This window comes from Diachasmimorpha longicaudata, chromosome 19 (assembly GCF_034640455.1).
Source record: "Diachasmimorpha longicaudata isolate KC_UGA_2023 chromosome 19, iyDiaLong2, whole genome shotgun sequence".
NCBI classification, from domain to species: Eukaryota; Metazoa; Arthropoda; class Insecta; order Hymenoptera; family Braconidae; genus Diachasmimorpha; species Diachasmimorpha longicaudata.
Window position 1 is genome coordinate 3,510,979 of NC_087243.1, and position 21,783 is coordinate 3,532,761.

At 39.3% G+C, this 21,783-nt stretch overlaps 2 protein-coding genes across 13 annotated transcripts in view; one reads left to right on the forward strand and one right to left on the reverse strand.

Annotated features, from left to right (window-relative positions):
- The window catches only part of LOC135171393 (kinesin light chain), a 41,435-nt gene that overhangs the window by 12,527 nt on the left and 7,125 nt on the right, over positions 1–21,783 (forward strand). For 9 of the 12 annotated variants that reach the window (XM_064137902.1, XM_064137900.1, XM_064137903.1 and 6 more), the window contains one exon: positions 2,727–2,861. The exons of 1 other annotated variant lie outside the window; for it this stretch is intronic. In XM_064137902.1, the coding sequence (XP_063993972.1) occupies positions 2,727–2,846 (120 nt within the window). In that variant the 3' untranslated portion in view covers positions 2,847–2,861. Of the gene's footprint in view, positions 1–2,579; positions 2,616–2,726; positions 2,862–18,722; positions 18,750–21,783 lie in introns of those variants that run through there. 2 more of the 12 variants (XM_064137908.1, XM_064137906.1) reach the window with 2 other exon arrangements.
- Positions 1–21,783, reverse strand: part of LOC135171390 (netrin-1-like) — a 32,972-nt gene that overhangs the window by 4,204 nt on the left and 6,985 nt on the right. The window contains exons 2-4 of the mRNA XM_064137884.1: positions 14,888–15,076; positions 6,303–6,452; positions 5,597–5,692 (exon numbers count right to left, since the gene is read on the reverse strand). Coding sequence (XP_063993954.1) covers positions 5,597–5,692; positions 6,303–6,452; positions 14,888–15,076 — 435 coding nt within the window. The remainder of the gene's footprint in view (positions 1–5,596; positions 5,693–6,302; positions 6,453–14,887; positions 15,077–21,783) is intronic.

The following is a 21,783-nucleotide window of genomic DNA, read 5'->3' on the forward strand; positions in this document are numbered from 1 at the left end:
AATAGCTAGAATTTTTTATTCCTTCGCGGGGCTTTAATACCAAAGAGAAAATCGTTATTTTATTACACCGTCAGTGTACAGTCCATTAAAGTTGGATTACTTACAACGGTGTATCTTGGAAGTTATCCCTGGAGCTCAGTCAAAGCGATCCGAGTTTTTTTACATTGGAAATAGTAAGGCGTTCTCCCCCCGCTCCCCGCCCCATACAGCCCGTGCTCTTTACTTTTTTATCCCACGAAATGGAAAAAAATTCCTCGAGTTCCTTTTCGCAGTGAGTGTGAATTGCTTTAAGGAACGATTAGATGCTCCAGAGACTCTATTCTGTGGTAGTTTTCTCGCCAGTTTTTCTTACCCCCGGATTTTAACCATACCTTTCATACCAGTCCGACATCCGACCGCAGGAAGTGCCACAGGAGATTGCCCCGAAATCGCTTTATCCCCATAGTAATTCATCTTCTTGGTCCGATGGCCTTTGGAATGTCGTGAGAATATTCCTTCCAGTCGATACATTCATCATTTTTTTCCCAATAATATGCCAATATTATTAGAGAAATATATTCGATATGAATATCTACTATAAAAACTCACAGTTGACGAGAGAGTCGGCGGGCCTATATCGTATTCCCTTCCAATTTTTTCCACGTGATTTTTATTTACTTTTGTTGGTATTTCGCTGTTAAAAGTTTGCACAAAGGGGCGATAGGGGATTGGCGCTGTTGAGTTTTATTTATTTATTTTTTTTTCTTCCATTTACATTCATTTCATCTCTTCCCTCGTTAGATTTTCGAGGAAATTTCATAGTCAGAACTGATGGTCGTTTTTTGAATACTCTGATACCGGAATGTTCGATATTTTCATTCGATAGCTTCGCAGTACTTCTCCCCCCACCTCTTTTATTGCATTTTCTTTTTTACCCCAGAATATTTTTTCTCTTTTTGGTTGCATTTAGCCGTAGGGCATCGATTGAATTTCAAACGAAATTCAAATTACGTTTAATTTGGTTAGCCACAGACAAGCGCCGCCTCGGGGTTCTGTACGCTTTCATCTCTCTCGCTCATTCAGTTTCTCTCTGATCCTCTCGTTTACCAACAAAACTGGGATAGAAAGGCTGCGTTGTACGGGATTATAGAATCGATGAGTGAGTGGAGAGGTCGGATGGAAGAGAATTTATGCCATAGTTCATCAAGCATTTTTCTGCTTCAAGCAACGTTTCGCTCATTTTACTCTAATTATCCGGTTGTGCAACAATTTTCGCATTTTTAGGAGAAGAGGAATTCCACCACCGAAGAATGTACCGTCTATCAACTAAGCGGAAATTTTTTTAATAGCAATTAATATGAAAATGAGTCGTGTACGTTAATTGCCATGTCCTTGGGAAATTGGCCTCTTTCATCAGCCCTGCAGAGGGGAGAATGGTGATCCGCTCATTGTATGTATCGGTAATCTGTTGCTACTGACATATACAGTCAGTACCAAACTTTTGAGATTAGGCAGGACAGAATTACGACCGGGATTTAATCTCACCCCGACTAATAACGTAAGAACCATAAATTAGGGAGTGAATAAATTGGTGAATTTAGTACCTCATGCCCTTCGTTTTTATTAAACGTCTTACGCCGAGATGTTTTCCTTCAAAAAATCATTCTTCTCTCAACTACTTTTTCCTTTTATATGTTCCCATGAAAGCCAATGTTGCTCGGCAAAATAACGTATCACCCCTGGTGCATCGTCACTATCGTCTTCCTTCCCTTCCGCGTTTACACGCTGCGCTTCCCTCGTCTGCTTTCATATACTTTGAGTAATATGAAAAAAAAAAAAAAAGAAAAGGGGAGTTGAAAGTACTGAGGAGATTGATATTGTCACAATTGTTTTACCCAAGGGCTTCATGCCACTGATTTTTATTTTAGGGAATTTGTCGTTCTGCATAAAAATTTAATGATTGAAAAACAATTTGACTTGTCTCCCTCGCTCACCAATTGATAAAAATATGGTCACGATTGAGGATGACTTTAATGGCAGCCAGGGGAGTTACGAGCAAGAGTTATATAACTTTAGCATATATTGTGCGGCTTGTGTACCAGTGTAAAAGGCTCCGTTCGTTAAAGACAAGCATAAGGAATGGTTGAGGGAGAAAAAAGAGGAGATGTGGATGGTGGATGCATTCATAAAAGAGGACGATAAAAATTTTTAGTCAGCCTCTGCGTGTTTACCTTGGATTACTCTCGCCTCTTCGTCACGCTTCTCCGACCGTTCACACAATCACCTCTCGGCTACCCTCTTTATTTATTGTTTCTTTTGGCTCCCTTGGAATTTTTTTTTCATTCATTTTCATCGTTATATACGTGGCAGTTTTGTTTTTTAACTCTGTCACACAGTCGTAAATATATATAATGCTCTCCTCATGCCTTAATTAACGAGAGACTTGTGGTATGATAAAGATGAATGTTTGATTCCTCGAAATGGGGGCTTTCACAGTCACGACTAATTTTAAGAATGTTACTCTACTACCATTATTATCGTAGATAATATTAATAATAAAATGACTTTCATTAACAATTATTAATTATCTGAATTGTTAGCACGCAAGGGCAGGACATTAAATCGAGCCTGCTTCTCTCATTCTCGAGTTGCTACGGCCGTCTCACGACCTAAACCAAAGTTAATTACCATCCGCCTTGGCGGCTAATTTGAATCAAGACTAATTGATCTGCTCCTTGCGCTCACAGCCGGCTTTTCAATCCCCGTTTCGTGCCTGTTTCTCGCCAGGATTACCAAAGTTTTTGAGACTAACTTATTATTATGTACACCGCTGGAATTCATACCGCCAAATGTGGCTAGGGGCGTAACATGCGCATTCAACGATTAAGATCGATATCTATTGGTAATTAATAAGAAAAATTCAATAAAAATTGCCAGAAAGAGAATAAAAAATTGACATTTTGAAATGTAATGAGTCAAAATAAATATTCTCCATTGTGGAGTACCTTCATCATAGCTCTCCAATTTTTTCTAATTATATCATTCCAAGTTTGAATTACAAATGAAACAACAGACATTATTGCGCATACCGTTAATTTGATGTGGATCGCGTTGTAATTATCAATACACCAAATTTCATGAGCATTGCGGATCGAATACGGGGAATATGCCACGGGATAATTAACCGCACGCAGACGATAATTATGGAAATTCATTAGTATCAATGTCAGCTTCTCGTTCAATGTATTGAACAGCAAATTTTCAATTCTAATTCATCCACAAATCTGTCATTTATATTACCCAAGTAAATTCACTTTATATTCAATCTCCATTGATTTGATATAAAAATGCTTATGAGGTCAAAAATATACACAGACGAGTCGTCTGGAAAATTGGAAAAATATTTCGTTGGAAAATAAGCTTTTCGTGTCATTGGGTGGAAAAGGTAGGCTATGAGAAACGACTTCGATATTCTTAGATAACTGTGTAAGAGATCGCGAGGGAAAAGGCTATGTGGATTCTGAGACACCTTGTGGTACGTTATAATATTGGATATTGGATGCATAAATGTACCGATTTCCATTTAGAGAGGAGTGTAAAAAGGAACATCGATTGGGCGGATGGTGGAGCCAAGTGGTTGAGAACAGTGAATGTGCATCGATAGGCTCCTGTGAGTACCATCAGCACAAGTTTATTGGAAGGTTGCCAGAGAAAAATGAATAATATTGCTTGTCTGGTACTTCTGACATTGGTGGCAATATCTAATATTCATTATTTCGTTAAAAAAAACAAGTAAACTTGACGCAATCAACGAGTCGATTTTTCAAGAATGATTGATGGAAAATAAATTGAGGATATATAAGCCCCACACTGACGTACTTAATAAGTCTTCTGAATAATGAAGGTGCAGACAAATACTGATTGACGTACACAAGTGTTGAATTGTATTCAGTGAAGCAACAAGCATCACGAAATTGCTAGCTAGGGTTATTATTATCTGGTGGGTTCGCCGCGCATGCAGGATTTACTGGCTTCAGTTGATCATTGTACACGAGCTTCCTCCAGGTTTCCCTATTCTCTTTCTCTACCCCTCTTGAATTTGGTGCCCACATGCACCCTTCAATGATTCCACTCTCTCCTCCTATATACTCGTACATACAACTCTAGTATCCTGCCAATGAGCTTAAAACCGCAGTTACCGTGCGTGGAAACTCAATCGATGCACAATGTGTGCAAACATTGTCAGTATGGTTATATGTTTTCCGACACGGAAAGGACCCTTGCGTTTATCCGAGCGCATGCACCCTTCTTCTTTAAATGCTTAGCCTTCTATTTTTCACTAAAACAAATTTTCCATGCATTTATTGGCGTTGTAGGACCCTGCTGGCAACCAGGAAACCCTTAAACGCGAGAAACCACCGGTCCCAGGACCGAAATTCAACCGTAACGCGAGTGAGTTTTACACAAAAAATAGAAGGGATAACCCCTTTATATTTTTTGCAGTACTATCAATTCGCGGGGCGGGTCATCTACGCGACCAGGAGGGAAATTTCCTGGCGTTGGAGGTTCCCCTGGGTGCCCTCAAGGCCTTTTTTTCGGACCTCGGATGCAGGCTGAACATCTCGCAGTCTGATTTTCCCACAAAGTGATAAAGTCAGATAGATCAAGGTTGTGGAATAGTAATGAGCTATTTGCCTTTTAACATTCCACGGTGTATGCTGCGTGGCTCTATCTCCGGACGTTATGCGCGTGGGTGTAACGTACACGCGACGTAACGCGCCTTCACATCGGAGGGCATTAACATATAGATGCATTCCGTGACGGTGCATGCATTTTGCTTCATTTTATTTTTATTCCTGCGATGCAGTAAAAAAAAAATACGACGGGTTGGGTAAAAGTAATAAAATGGCGGGAAACGATACCTAAATTCGAATGTATATTATTCAAGTTGTTTAAAAAGGACATGCACAATATTTGGAAATAATATGGAAGGGGTCAGTCGGGTGTAAATATACACGGACATGGCAATACAACGAATTACGTGTGCCACGAAAGGGAGGAAGGAAGGAAGGAGTCCATATCGAGGGTATAAACGTGTAGCGCTCCGCGAGGGTGGTTTTAATTAAGCCATTAGGGGGCGGCTGAGAGGCTGCGACCGAGCGGCAAGACGCGTTTCTCTCATCCCCTCATTCCCTTTTCACCCCCCTTATCATCCTTTCTTCTCTCTCTTACTCACTTTAGCTCACTAGCTCTTCCTTTATGCCCGACTCTTTGCTAAATTAATATCGCCCTCGAATTTCAATTGCTAGCCCCCGTGTGGCGGCAGGCCTTCTCTCTCTCTCTCTCTCTCACCTAAAATCCCCAAATCGCATCGTCCGCTCGCTCCCTTTATTCCTCCTTCACTAATGTCTGATTTTATAGTCGTGTCATGGAATTCACCCCGCAGACAACTAAAAGCACAATACGCCCTTGGTCTTGCTTGTACGGCACTCCTGTTCTGTAGTTGTAATTTGAGCTGTATCGCGTAATGCTTATGATAATGGGGGTAAATGTATTTTTACCGAAAACTTGTCGGCGCATTCGGCTGCTGAATTTTATTCTCACTTCACTTACTTACCAGTTCGGCCAGCATATCCATGATCATCATCATCATCATCGTGTTCTCCGTTATCTTCCCCGGCGATTCCCTGGGTGTGAATCACTTGTGGAATTTCTGAAAAACCATCAAAACAAAAGTTGAAAATAACGGCCCAATAAATCGGGCAATTAACAATACAACAACCCGAACATTTCCAACAACTCTGACTAATTTTCAAATTAATTAGTTGCAACCTTAATGCCCAATGATACTTATTCACAACTCTGTAAACACGTTCCGATGTGGTGGACATTTGACATGCCAACATTATCGAGGCATAATGTGAAGGATTTTTACGAGTTATCGTGACGAGTTTTGCTGATCATTATCCGCATGAAGAAAAATAAAATCCGACCGAGAGAGGATGTTTGACTGGAATCTCGTGATGATGTGGGTACATATCCCACTGAGAGCTGGTGGGGATGATTATGGATGTGAGTGGAGTGAGAGTGAGATAAGTCGAGCATAAGTTATCGCCTGTGGGCTGGCCAATGTGTCAAGTTGCCCTTCTAAAGAAGGGAGGCATAAATAATGGGTGTACAGTTGGTTTTTACCAAACACTTCGAGCATATCACAATTACGGGTATTTCATCGATTTATTTGAATATGGAGGTTCATCCTCGTGGAATTTTTCGATGATATTTTAAAAATAAATAGATAATTATGAAAAAGGTTTTATACTCACTGACACAGGGTGCAATGTGAGATCTGCTCTGCTGATAACCCCGTGTGCACCTATTGCAAGTTGTTCCTGTTACACCGTCCTTGCAGGGACACTGACCTGTACTTTGGTTACATGTTTTCCCGGAAGCACCAATCAAATGACAATCACAAGCTGAAACAATCATTTTTCATAAATTTATAGCAACTCCATTTTTTTAACTTGAAAATTGATGAATTTTCGTATCACCTCTTGTGTGCAAATTGGTGAGTATGAAGTGGCGTGGGTTGTGTTGGTTTTAGCCAATGATTTATGGAATCAATCAACGAGCACATCGTTATAGAGGTGAACAGTCGAGGAGAGGCGTGGGCCAGATAACGGGCAAATGAAGAGGACAACTGGTGGGTGAATGGCAATGATAGACAACCACAACACACGGAGGGGGATAGGAATTGAGGCGATATCAATAACGAATTAGATGAGACTAATTGATCGATTGATGAATGCTCTCAGTTATATCCATTAAATAATCATTATACGGATTATCCACGATTTGCGGTGAAGGAGAAGATGAGAAAAATAGCGAGTGCTTAATAGAAGATTGTTTTGCGCCTTGCAAATGTGTTTAGTAGTGAAGATACGTGTGAGTACAGGATAGCGTAGTAGCTGAAGCGCATGAGATAGCGTTTTATACTCATGGAGCCGATATACTGAGTATAATAGCGCGTTATCACATTTATCTTCCTCAGACCTCAAGATGAACCAAACGAGTCGAGGTGGATACATTCTCCCTTGCCTTCATCATTTATTTCATGCACAACTCCCACGCATCACCCTCTTGGCTACCAAAGATATTAAAGGGATAATAAAAAAAACCAATTGATTTCACGGAGAAAAAAAAATCAATAGAAATTATGAAAAACAATATGTAAAAGTTTCAAGGAAGGAAGACTGTATCGTGTAATGCTCACTCAACATTTCTACTCATACACCATCAATTTCTAGGGTAATTTATCAAAACAAAGGCTTATTCATATAGCGTCAATCACTTCCGGATTACACGATGGGAGGCTTTCGTATTTGAACAATGACGCTTACGATCCTCCGGGGTCCTCGAGTTGCGGAATAATAAAAAGAAGAGTGGCACGCATATAACCTAGGGTACCCCATTCCCAATCCCTTTGGCACGCGCGTGGGACGATTGATACGTCGAGACACACGTCGTTGAGAGTTATACATATATACATACATATAGGTATATAACTTGAACTCGACACGAAAGGAGAGGAGTACATTTCATCGGCGTTTCGTATATTTCAAGCATACGCATCATATATTTGTGGCACTATGCCATGCCAATATAATAAATTACCACAGACTAGATTGAGACGTTATGAATTTACGAATCGATTTACACTTTACCATCCCCTGAAGGCTGCAAATGTATTTCTATTTTTCACCCTACACTCTCGATTTTTTTGTAGAAATAGGATAAGAGTGTATGATCAATTTTCAAAAGAGATAATGATTCCTTGATTACTCTACTGTTTGCTGAAGAATAAGTTGCACAATCGGGTAGGACAGGCCTGGGAATATGCCCGCTCGTTGCCCAGAATAATGGGGAAAAGGGAAAAGAGAAGCCATCATCGACCCATTGGGTGTGCACAAGGGCAACCAAGGGGTCTTGTTGACTCAATGTTAATAAATCCCTTGCCACGAGTACGACGTGTTCCTCCTGTGTTTGTCTGGAGTCAATATTTTACCACAAACTTTTCCAAGTCGGCTGAAAATCGAGTTGCTGGAACAATCCGAAGATTGACGATGAGAACAACTATAAAATGATTCAACGGACATGTACCCTAGAAAGAAATCCACCTGTATCAATAAAAAAAAGAGAATTCCTCAACGAATAATAATGGATAGGTTATCTCTCACTCACTACATTGTACAAGATGTACAGTTGGAATGATGAAATCGCAACATATCATCATAGCCTTCTCCATTTTCTTCTCTATTTCTCTCGTCGGGGTTTACTCGGCACCGTGGATGAAAGCTTGCATCAAGCTCGATATAACTGTAATTAACCGCTTTTCAGTAGTCTACTCCTCTCTCGCATAAAAGATCCAACGTACGCACAAGCGAAGAGATTTTTTTTCAAAAGCCTTTTTCTAAAACCTCTAATATTCACCCTGAGTTGTGTCTTTCAAAACTTCACGCCATCTTTCTCGTTATAATATCGGTTAGTTTCGTGTACAGAAAAGGGAGTTTTTAGAGATTTTAAATTTAGTATAGGAATTTAAATGGTTTAAAGCGATGCAGGGCAATATATTAATCGGATTATCAAGCTGATTTCCCTCTGGAGTGAAGGGTATCCAGGGACATAGAGCTTGATAAACTCCCACTATGTTTCGAACCGTTTTCACCTGGTATTCTCCAGGGAGATTCAAAACTTTCCCGGATTCATGTTTTACTTTCACTCTATCGTTCCATGAAAAATGCCAGAAACAAATCACAACAAATGAGTGATTATCCCCCAATATCATTTGGCCGGAATAGCTAATTAATACAATTTTTGTAGTGAGGGTAAATAACACGAGCGCAAAAACAATTCAACGACATTCATGTTCACGAATGAGTTGTGTTCGCCTCTCAAATTTCCCGTGGGCCTCTGGTGGCAAGCCACAGGCTCGCCCAGTGGAAATAACTCTGAATTTCTATTCCAGTTTCCCGACTAAATAAAAAATAAAACCAAGATTAAACAATGTTAAGATTAAACAATCGAATAATAACTGAGAATATCTTCATCATCAGGATGGGATAGCAATAGCTTTAATAACAATGATGAACCCTCACGTTCGCGAGTATTAATTTAATTTGTTTGATGGAATGGCAATAAGAAACATGCCTCAGCACGTATACAGCCTTGAGGATGATCATTCCCCCTGAGATTCTACTCCCGGCCTAATATCCGGTCACACCTCATCACCACGATTGTCCTTATATTGATACAAAAGAAGTGGATGAAACCAATTCGTACGAAAACAAATTATCTCTTGGAAAACTCATGGAAGAAGGAAGCTAAAGAAAGCCCTATTTTTTCCCGATCTTATTGCAAGCCCATGGGGATATTATATTGGAAAAAGACTCAGAGACCATGCGATGAATTTTTCCTCATAAAGTCCCAAAGACTCTAATATTGCTACTGCAGAAACAAAACGAAGGCCAAGAATGCCAATATCCGTTTGAATTTTTTTTATTCTCTCTAACACATGTAAATTCAATTATCTGCAGAGAGAAAAATTCTTTCATTCTTTACTAAAATTGGAGGTTCAAATGGACCAGCTATGATGGAAAAATCATAATGTCCAATTAATAAATGGAGAAACTGTCACAAGGGTGATTTATTCTCGTCACGCATAATATTTCTGATAAAGTTGGAAGATATTCCATTCTCGCGCCTCCCTTTTCTCGCCTTCTGTGCTACCCTAATCAACTACGATTTGGCGTCTCGTTGAATTTGTATTCATGACTCGAACACGTTCGGCGTTTACACATGACTCGCTAGAAATTGCTTCCTTTTCACCCGCAATGGCAAAGAAAGTGAGAAAAAATTTTATTGAAAAAGAATTCTCGCTTAGCGCATGAGAAGAGATTTTCTGTTTTAACACAAAATCTCTCATATATACTGAAAAAGAAAGCTGCAAAGAGATTTGAAATAAAAATTTTTTTAAAATCGTAAGAGGAAAAATGGAAACGGGTTTTTGTCCTCGTTGTAGTCGTCGAAGTTTGCCCACCTGTAGCACATGAATCCTGAGCTACCGTGGTCAATGCAGGAAAAAAAGGCAGCGAGGAGTCTACCAGGCTCATTGGTATATCGGTATATACGTTTAAAGAAGAGGAAGCAGAGGGAGGAGAAAAGGAAAAAGAATGGAAACGCTGAGAGTGTCGGTTGCGGTTAACCGTAGGCGTTCGACAAGGTCCCAGGTATATAGCATACATTATCAACTTATATATAACGTCCATTGTATACACGCAAAGGTATACATCGAAATCCCAACAGCAGTCCCCCAGTCATTCTCTCGTATTTTTACAAGAGAAGTGAGTTTAAGGCTCCTCGTCTTCTTTACAACCCCGAGGAATTTCGTTTCATCTAATTGGCACTCGAGAAAGCGTGCAATTTTTCATTTTATCATTTAGATATTGAATTTATCGAGGAAATTGGTTCAATCGTTGTAGTAAATGCTCTCATAAAGTTTTACACTCATTCACGTTTAACTTGAGACTAGTTGATATTATTTATTTCAAGTGAGCTTTTCAAAAAATAAAATGGTAACGATGCACAAATGGTGAGAATAAAAGAAACTCGAAGAAAAATTAACGTGAATAACGAAGAGGGTGGATCAATGAAATCGTGTCAGGAGAATAAGAGTGAATGTGAGGGGTAGAGTTGAGAGGTTTTATGCTGAATCGTGTATTGGATTGTAAAGCACCAGAGTCTCGAATGCGTCTCCATGTGCCGGTGACCCGACCTCAATATCAACCCTTTCGAAATACATCCATCAACTGTGAAAATAAATAATTTACCTTTCAATATGTGCTTTTATTAATTAATAATAAAGTCAGTGGGATTAGTTGATTGAGCGCAACTCAATCAACGAGTTAATTAATATTCTGCCGGGCGGAAAATTAATAGAAAGAAATATTGAGGAAAACGAGAATAGCGAGACGATGGGGAAGAAAATGAAAGAGCATATCTTGCCTCGGAATACGTTGAAGATAGAATTGATGAGCATTAATGAAATCGAGATGTATATTTCGCCTCGGTCAGTTAATACGCCTTCTCATGTACATGCCTCATCGTGTATACCCCCTGTGCGTATTGAGTGCCACACCGGTTGATCGATCTCATTTGAGATACAGCCATTTGCTACTCTCATTACACGCTTACCTGCCTCCATTACTCGTTTATCGAGTACAACTAATCGAAATTATGATTTTTAGATTAAAACACATTTTGCCGGGAGTTTGAGTAAAGAGATAAGTACTTTATATAATGTCCAGAACCCCCTTAAAAAAATGATTTACCAGAGGGAGAAGAATATTCTTTTTTTTTCAACGGAATAGCTTTTTCGAAAATTCCCTCACTTTTCCTGTTAATTTTCTAGCTAGATTAACAATACAAATGCCATTTTCCTCGATTAAAAAAAAAATAAATAAATAACCGACTGTCTCATTACCTCTCGAGACGCACATCATTAATGTCAGGTATACATATACGCGATGTATCGTGTAACCTCAAAAGTGTATGTCTGACCACTTGGGGCAACCACTCCAGGCGCTTCAAACGCATGTAAACCCAGGAGATAGCTATCGATCTCCCGCTGCTCCGTACGTTTCATCTTATTTCAGAGCTTGGTCTGTGTTGATTTCTTCCATTTCTCTTCCTTTTTTCCTTCATCTATTTATTTATTTTCCCTGAATATTTTCGAATGCCGAGAAGAGGTGGGTCTACCTCCACTTGTGACTCAAGCTATTTATCAAACTGAGCTTTCTCATGCCTCTCGAATGTGGGAAGGAATTACTCACACCATGTAGGATAAAAAATCAAAAGCTTGCAAATTATTACAGAGAATGAATAATTGACAGGGGCGATAAAAAATAGTTATACTTATTTTTCTTTATTTTTCTAACGTAGAGAATATTTTCAGTTAGATTCTCGAGATTTATAGACGTGTATCGCCACGTTTTGGTGTCAGGTTTCAATTAAATATGATCGATGACACGCCTCCTTTTGTTCCCTCACAAGTATGGACCGCGTGCTTTTGAATTGCCAAACATATTTGTTGGAGGTGAAACTTTTTTCTCCTGTATATTCGTATTAAAAAAAAATTCACAGTATAAAAGACTCCTTTTGACCGCGTGATAAATTTCTTGCGGGTTAGGAAAGGGGGGAAAAAATGGTGGCCGAGGATCCGAGGTAATCGATTCATCGGAATAACAGGAGGAACGAGCAGAGAGAGGTCCTTCCCCAGTGTCAGCCGCTATCTCCTTTCTACAATATATTTTTTTTTTTTCTATTCTTCGAGCTGAGAAAAAAAAAAGAAATTTTCAAAGGCCATTCACTTGCCAATGAAATGTTAGAATGAGTTATCTGTCAATATTCTCGCCAGATTGTCTGAGGGAAAAATAATTCACCGCAAGTAGTCCATCTGAATCGGGAATTCGAGCGATCGAATTCACGCCACGTACAACCAACGCTGGCGTTGGTAACTTTTCGGGAAAAAGGTAGACACGAAGTTAGATGTATCTCGCAAATTCGATTCCCAATAGCAAAGTCCCACAGTAGATAAAGAGAGAGGGAGATAACGAAAGCCAGGCAGGGGAGCTTTGTGCAATAGCAGGCACACGTCCCAAAGCATCAAGAGACTGCGAAACGGCAGAACTGAGGGGAAATCACGTAGGAGGACGAGGCGAGAATTCAGGGAAAAAAGAAACTGACGCAAAAGGAAAGAAGAAAAAAAATTGTGGAATAAAAATAAAGAAGAATACATCCCACGGTGCGATACTTGGTGGTAATTGGTCTTGACTCTTTGGCCCTTTTTCGTCTTATTCTTCCGTCCATTGGTTTCTCTCTGTTTCCTGTATCCCTTGGCGTAACTTCGGTGCTCGAAGATATTGAAAAGATTCCAGTCTCGATTTTCTACCGAAAGAGGCGAAAGATAAAAAAAAAAATGCCCCTATTGGGTTGATGCTCCACGAATAGCGGGTGAGAGGAGGAGAGAAGCGGGAGGTTGTTTCCGAGGCCCAGCCGGGGAGTCTGTTATTTGGTTTTCCCTCGGGCACATTTTTCGTCACGTTATTTATTCGCACTGAGGGACTCGACCCCAGTGGAGAGTCATTTCCTGTGTCGAGAGTATACTGTTTTGTTTACGTATTTTTTTTATACTTTTTTTATTCCCTTTCTTTGGAAATGATTCCCTCTTTATCTGATGTCTGTGTCCTAGCAATGAAGTACCCCTTGTGTAGATAATTTAAATTTGAGCCTTTAATAATCCCAAGATATTGTTTTTTATTACGCTGTGCCAATCGCTTCTACCCCCAACCCACTTATATATGTCAAAACAAAGTAGTGAAAACATACAGGACTCCAGTGCTTTATAAGCTTCTTACTGGAGTCTCATTGACTGATTGAAGGCTTTCGTCGTTCCTATCTCTACTGTATTGAACGAAAGCAGGTCTAATTGGTGTAATCTGATTAAAACAGAAAAGCAAACTTGAGTTAATGAAGCTAAACCTATGATGCACGCACTCTATTTTCTATATTTCTGTCAAGGAAAAGCAATTAGAGATTGGTGAAAAATTTACATGACAAGTTTCGTACCTAGACCCTTCACAATTGCAATGGAGTTTAGGGAGTCGCAGAAAGAAAGAGAGAGAGGGTTAAAAATGCGACTCGAGCGAGACTAATAGTGCTGATCCTGCCGAGCAAGTTGTCTTTTCCGCGGTAGCTTCAGGTCTCCAACTAAGTGGCGGCTAATGAATATGCTAACGTGTGCGAAAACGGGTCACAAAGCTTTGTACAATGGTTTTGTTGGGTTCAAGCACCTTACTGAGAGAATTAAGCTGTCTCGTAACACTTGAACAGTCCTACTTTTATTTATCTTTCCAACAATCTCCGAGAAAATGACACCTCTGTTTTTGCATTATTTTTTTAAGAATTCACATGAGTGGTCCAGTGTAAATTACTGTTTATACTACTTCAACTGATCAACTGATTATAAAATGTTTCATTTGTTATTGCAGAAAAGTCAATTTTAGGTAAAGACATAAAATTTCCGGCTTTACAGAGGTCTCATTATATACATATATGTATAAATCGGAGACTGGAATATTGAGAGCGGGTTTCGTTTGTTGTTTACGTAACCCTTGCCCTTTGGGGACAAACTGGTTTAAGTAAACGGAAAAAAATGTTACAAGGAAGAAGATATAAAGGTGAAGGGACGCAAGAGAGACACGAAGACTTGCGGGTTTCATGGAGATTCGTTCACGAGGGTTTACGGTCACGCGTACAGGACAAACACAAGATGAGATGAAGGGACAGGGGCAAGGGAAAAAGTTTCTAATATTACAGTACATGCCCCGAGGACTGACATGCATGCTTCACTTGTGTATTTTGTGCAGTGGTAACTGTGTTTTGATGTGTATATGTCCGTGAAATGATGCGCGCTGAGCTTTATGAAACGATGAGGGTACATCAGATAATGATGCGAATGTTCAAACAGATGTTTTACCATCTTTGAAACTGGGTTGACAGAAGAGATTTAGTGTTTCTCTCGGGGAGACACAATTAGTTGTGTCAATAGGATTTTTTTTCTTTTTTTTTTCACGAAAGTAATAATAAAGGAAAGCATGTAAATGGGGAATTGATATTTGTGGGCACTGGGGTATTGGATTGTTGCGGTCCGAGTCTACAATTCCTTGGGGCGGTCTCGTGGTTCTGCATCCAGAGACGATGGATGGATTTCAATGTGAATCCGAACATTGCAAGGGTTATACATGACAGCCTGAATTTAACAGGGATTTGAAGTAGTGGAGGAGGCATTACTCACGTTTACAAGCCTTGCGGTGGGTGATCGGTTTGGTTGGATCTCTGTAGTAGCCCTCCCGGCAATAATGGCAGTGTCTTCCAGCGGTAAAGTGTCGACACTGGAGGCACACGCCTCCGCTCACTCGACCAGACAATTTGTACAGCTCGACGTTAAAACGGCATTTCCTAGCATGAAGATTGCAATTGCAAACTGAAAACAAATACAAAAAGATGAGTATTTTTACATCTACACGCACCATTTTAAATATTTATTCCGATTACGTAATCTTGAAAAGTCCAATGTGGCTTCGATCGAACTCTTGATAAGCCTATCTACCTGCTTTGGGAATTCATTTCAAGTGGGCCATGCCGACTGACCTCGCACACAGATCCCTTTTTTCTCTATTAGCCAATTTAAGTCTAACTGAGCATTCCCTTCGCCAGTAGAAATGAAAGATTTAAATCAGACGGATGATCAGTTTTTTTGTACGTTCTAAGACGAAGCCTGTCATATTTCATTTGAAATAATTGACCGTGCATGGGCTTGTATTTAGTAATTTGGAACGATCATCGAATAAAAAATAAATGAATCAAAAATGAGATATCTCAATAAAGATCAAGCTATTAACTCGGTGAGCGATCAACGATTATTTGTATAAACTTTTTGGTAAAATCGCCAATTCCCTGACCTCCTGTTATTAGCCAATACGCCGCTGTATTGCCCCAGGGTATATTTTTCGATCCTCTCCATAAGATTACTGTTTTTATAAGACCGATTCATCTCAGCAATGACGGATCGACAGTGGCAGACAATTTTTCATCTCATCTTTCTTCGCACTTTTTTTTTTTAAATCCTCTTTCGCTCCTGCTGATTTTATTCATGACGCGTTTGTAATAATCGACAGGTGATGCTGCCTCAGCTTTTATCATTTTCCATTATAGCGAAAGAAACTAGAGAAATTCTCCAGATATATATCCTAAAAAAGACAGGTATAATAAAAATGAAAAATCAACCAGTTAACAAATTCCAATTCTCAATGAATTTACATATTGTCTCGCTATCGGTAAACAAGTGGGAGGACTTGAGACATAACACTTGGCATTTCTTGGGTTATGCGCGGATATACGAGGAGGATTTTTATTTTCTCTCTTGTCGTTACAGCTTTAGCAGTTCTCTTTTTCTCATCCCTGTTTGGGTTTATCGCAACCCCACTGATAAAATTCTCATTCATCGTGACACTTTTATGTATGAAAACTCGATTCATTCTTACAACGCCTTTAATCTCTTCAACCATTGTATTGATTACTATGATTAATTGGGATTGAAAATTATGTTCACGTTGGAGCTCAATTTTTAATCAAGTTAATATTCTGCCTGTTCTCCTCTATAAAAATGAGAAGAGAGAATAAAATATCTGACCTCAACCTCGGCCGCATGTATAGATACGGATTATTAATGCAGCATTGCAGAACCTCGTGGGGGCTTATTTCCATGTCCTATCTACATTGGCGCTGGAACGGAAGTTAGCAAGACGTAGGTGGATGATTTGATGTCGGTAACACGAGTTGGGTAAAAAAAAAAAACAAAATATAACATGCACCTTCGGGTTATGCGTATGAGGAACACCTGTGTTATAAGAGTATAAGCCATCTTCACGATATATCTCAGCACCAGGTGGTGAAGGTGAAGCGATTTCCCTCGGTCTTATGATCGGCACTTATCCCTCATTTTCGATTCGACAGGCTTATGCAACCTTTCCTCGATATTTTTGATATTTAATTAAAGTGACAGATTTTTGGCACTCGTCTCCATCCACCAGAGGCACTCATGCTCACCATACGTTCACATCATGCATACGGCTTCTATATCGTCGAGTTGAGCGTCTCCGAGGCACTCGGCAGTGGGTGGTACCTTAAACGGATTACACGACACATCTCCTGTTGAAAAGGCAAGAGACGAAGAATAGGTGAGAGCCATGCCGTAGACAAAGGCAAAGGGCCAAGCTGGCTCGATTTAGGGACGGCTGTCGTAAGAGGGAGAACTGTTAATTGATCTTGTTACCAACTCTATCAGTGCCGATAGCGCTCACTAATATATATGCATCGAATAAATTCTCGGTGACAAAGTCCATTTACTCAACGATATTACAATATTTATTATATTGCATCCGTAAACCCTAAACATAAAATGTATTTGGGAAGGTTAAAATTTTTTAAGAGACATCAGAAATTTACATGTTTAACGGTGTCACCGCGAGACACGTGTAAAATTCGCAGGCATGAAATCGCGTTAGAAGCTTACGGGATTTATAGGAATTAAAATCGTTCGGCTAACAGCGTGTTCTACTCACACATGCACACTCATCACAACTACCTTTATTTGAAAGGGGGTTTTTTTTTTTTGCACAAAGGGAAAGGGATGGCACGGTTACTCAGTCGTCAACAGCGACGAGGCGCGAGAATGTTTCGACGCTAACGTAAATCTGAATTAAGCCGCATTCTCATTATGCCCTGTGCAACTCGCTGGAGATTTAAATTTGATTCGTAATGCCATTTCATTAAGTTTAATATTTGATCAGCTGGGGGGCCACAATGTAATATTCTCCCGTTGCGTACACTCAACGTCTACGTATATGTAATTAACGAAAAAAACGTGAAGAGAGAGATGAAATTCTCCCCTCTCCATTTATTGGCCCATCCGGTGATTGATTGCAATTCTTCGAGCACTCGGGGTTTTATGAAAACACTGTTTGTCGAAATGCAAATTAACGTGAAAATTATTTTATCGGTTACTGGCATTGTATTTATATATGTTTCTTTTTTTTTACACAGAGAAAAAAATAAAAAATGGCCAATCAGAAGTAAAATTGGATAGAATCTAATTTGTAAATTGCTGTACGTGAAAAAAAAGTTGCATTTTTCAATATATAATAATTTGGAAAGTTTTTCTGTAACATTGTACTTCTCTAGAAAAAAATACATAAAATTTGAACAATTGATGTTTCCAATATCTGACTGTGTTTGTGAATGATTCAAGAAGTTTCACGTATGGAGTATCGATCGTGCAACTCTCGTTAGTGGACCGTAACAATACTATCACCGTTTTCAGCGCATCGTGATATAAATGCCTCGTTAGTCACTCGCGTGTCATAGCAGTTGTGCCAAGTGGGCGTCCACTGTTGAAAATAGTGGGTTGATATGCTTCTCGTCATTTTTTAAAATTTTTTTATTTCGTTTTGTCGATTGCCTGCATTTTGGACAACAGTATAGAACCAATGGATATCATACATTCGCGACATTCTGGTATCTCGCGATAGATTGGTGGAAATGTTCATCATATTTTAGTTTCATTCGAATATTCCAACTTTTTCCATTACATCCGAATTTTGTAAAATGGCAAAGTTTTTCTGGTGGCTAATGTTTTTTGTATAAAGTAAAAACATTATATAACTGTATTTTAACTTCCATTTCTTCTTCCTGGGAATGATTTATTCGACGTTTACTCGCAGATTTTAAACTCTCATTAACAAGGCGCAGTGGGCTGGACAAGCGCGCATAGCTTCAACATTTCACCTCCATCATTCTCATTAACCCTTCTTTTTCATAATCCTTGAGCTTGGAGTTTCCCCCTATCATATGAAGGGAAAATGAACGATAAGAGATGAAAAAAACGGCAATATATATCTCTAATATATACATATAATTTTTTATATGTAATATATGTCTATGCACTTTCGAAAATATGAATTTTCCGTCTGGTCGATGGAAAAATGTACAAAACGTTGGGATCGATGCTTGATGTATAATGTCATTAGGCTAACTATATGTTTAACCCTTCTTTATTCACCCCTTGACAGATTGTCGCGTAGAATGTATTGGCAACCACTATTGTCTTGGCGCATAAATGTCAGATACGAGGACCGCACAGGAGGTCAACTCTGGTGAAATTTATATCTTTCATTATGCTCAACAACAAACCAATTGTCGGCCGTGAGAAAGGTGGGAGGCGGTAATTACTGGCAAGGCAAAATAATACCTGTGAGTTGAAAAAATATGAGAAGATTTGCCCTTATCTTGTAATTTTTCAAAGTTAGATTTCCAATTTTTCTATTTTTTATTGGAGAGTAGAATTTCTTGCTCAATTAACAGCAGTGAAGTCGACAAGAATTGTAATAGGCGTGACAAATGCTTGGCCACTGAGCTTGCTAACTAAACTAAACTAAAACCAGCGTTACCATATCCTACATAAACGCAGGTGCCCAGAAGCCGAGTATAACTTGGATAATAAATATACTAGTTTCTTGGACGCACACGCCGGAGCAATATTTCTCATCATCTTATGTTCACTCACTTTATTGATTTTTTCTCCAACTATGGAAAAGATTGACTAGAGAATTTCATAAATTTAAAACTGTCAGAGAAGTTGTTAAGAATGTTTGTCTAGTAGGAGAACATCAATTGGCCCGAGGGGTGGAAACCAGACGTGCAGTAAGTCGTGGTGAAATTAGTGGGACAGAGTGATGGGAAAGAAGAGAGAGAGAGATGAAAAGAAAAAGGGCCCAGAGGGCTAGGTTGTGGATTTACCCACTGAGAGAAACTGTCCGTCGTAAGTGCGAATTTGTCCCGAGGGTCTACTTGAGCTCGTCTCGGGGAAAATCTCTGGAAATTTCGTATCTTCTGAAGTAGCTTGGAGCGATGTAAAAAAAATCACATATTTACGGATATACAAGTCCACAGAGTCCACGAAAATATTCAATAATATTTATACGAGAAAAAAAAACGTTCAAATAAGATTTTACCATGTAATCAGCATAGCCAAATGTAATAAAAAATGAGGAGTGTTGAAAATGAAACTAAACGAATTTTCGTTTTGATGCGAGACTGTCTGCAAAATTATCAAATGTATAAAATAATAAAACACCATGGATCACGTTTGGGTAGCATTTAAAATATGAGGCTTGACGTAAATCGATGCTTCTATTTTGCATTCCTGGCGAGTTAGCCCCCCACTGTGAGTGGTATACGTACCATTTTGCTAACACAACCACCCGCTTATTTATACCCAAACCCGTAACGGGGCGATGAGGCCGGACTTAAGGGCCAAGGGTTTGAAATAAAGTGGAAATTAAAAAAACAATGGCACGACAACCCAAGCTGATGGGAGTGTAAACAAGGAGATAATAGCTTTTTTTGCACATAAATATAGCCGATGATATGATTTCTGAGGTTCTTAGGAGAATGAAAATACTTGAAAATTGGGAAAATTCAATTGAATGTCCTCTTTAATTGTCATGCTAGCGTTGAAAATTGAAATGCCTGAGTTATTCAAATTTTGCAACATGTTTAACAGTGTACGGTCCAGAGAAAAGATTTTTTTTCCAAATTCAAGTGGGAAAGGGAGCTGCAAAGATACGCGCGGTTTGTACTTGTCTGTTTACACAGTAAATATATCAATGAATTTACGATCCAAACTGATCCCTAATGGCCTCGCAAACAGATCTTCCGTCGGAGAATGCGCGCGTGTTATTTTCCATCCTTTTCTCTCTTTGGCTTGAAACACCGAGTACAAACTATTAATTCGTTTCATGCTGCTGCAAAGTGGTGTATACATATAATGCTGAAGAGCATCGTGTTAACGAGACTATTTTCCGTGTAGAAATGGTTTTATAATTTTTTTTGGGAAATGCCCCTCAACAAGAAGCAGAATTATCAACATGGCATTCTATTAACATACATGTCGATGGATTATTGATCGATTATCGTTGATTAATATAAATAACTTAATTTCTCCCCTGATTTTTTTATACCGACATTAGCTTGGATTTCGAAAGCGAAGGGCTCTAACATATTTTTTCCGCTTTTTTAGTTAAAGCTAAAATAAATGTATATAAAGAGAAATCTGATCGGAAAGCCGTATCTGTTCCTCATCCACAGGAGCCAATATTATTTTTCCGTAAAGCTTCTCATCTTTGTATAAACTGAACGCTAGGAGTGTGCTATGAAGTGTTTGCATTGCGTCACTCAAAACCGGGTGTCTTGGTTGGACAGGAAGCTAAGGCCCCTGAATAGGGGACCGCACCTTGTTTTTTTTTTATAGGGCCCCATGCAGATCCCATCTCGTATCTAAATACTGGAACGTCGCTCCGTCACCTTTAGTATTTTCCTCTCTCTCATTAACAATGAAATATTGATTTAAAAAAAAACACACACATTTCCGAAGGAGTATAGCCAAGGATAGGTCCGGCATAGCCAGCGCTAAGCAGTGGGAGAAAATTAAGCTCGCTTCAAAATGACTCGATTTGAAAGATAGGATGTTGAAAAATACATGCTTATCCCATATAATTAAATAATCAAACAAATATCAAATTGGATTTTTTCAACAAACGTACAATATTTCGTCTGGGATTGCATCGCACGCTCCCCACGATGATTTTCTCTCTCTTCAAGGTGTGTCATCCTTGAATGTCATGCACGTAATGACAGAGGAAGACTCACCCACTCCATTGAATCAGTATCAACTGATGGGGCTTTTTATTTATTTATTTTTTTCTACCCGAAGATGGACGATAACAGCTGAATGGGAAAATTTCATTTCCATCCATTAGTAAAAATGCACTCAGTGCTAAAAGTAATTTTAAACTGAACAGCGAGAGAAAGAAAGAGATTGTGCAAAAGAGAAAAATATAAAATGAGGGAAAAGCAATGTACATGTGCTGGACACAAAGAACATGAGGATTTTTGCCGGTATAAGAATCAAGCGCGCACTGGCAGCGCTAATCTATTTTCGCCCTAGGCCTGAGCGTGCCCCTGACACCAACTATGATTTCAGGCCTTTGTATGTATATGTATGACTGCATTATCCACCCTTTATCCCCCTGTAGTTGTTACTTTCAGACTGAAGTGAAAGACCAATGGAGA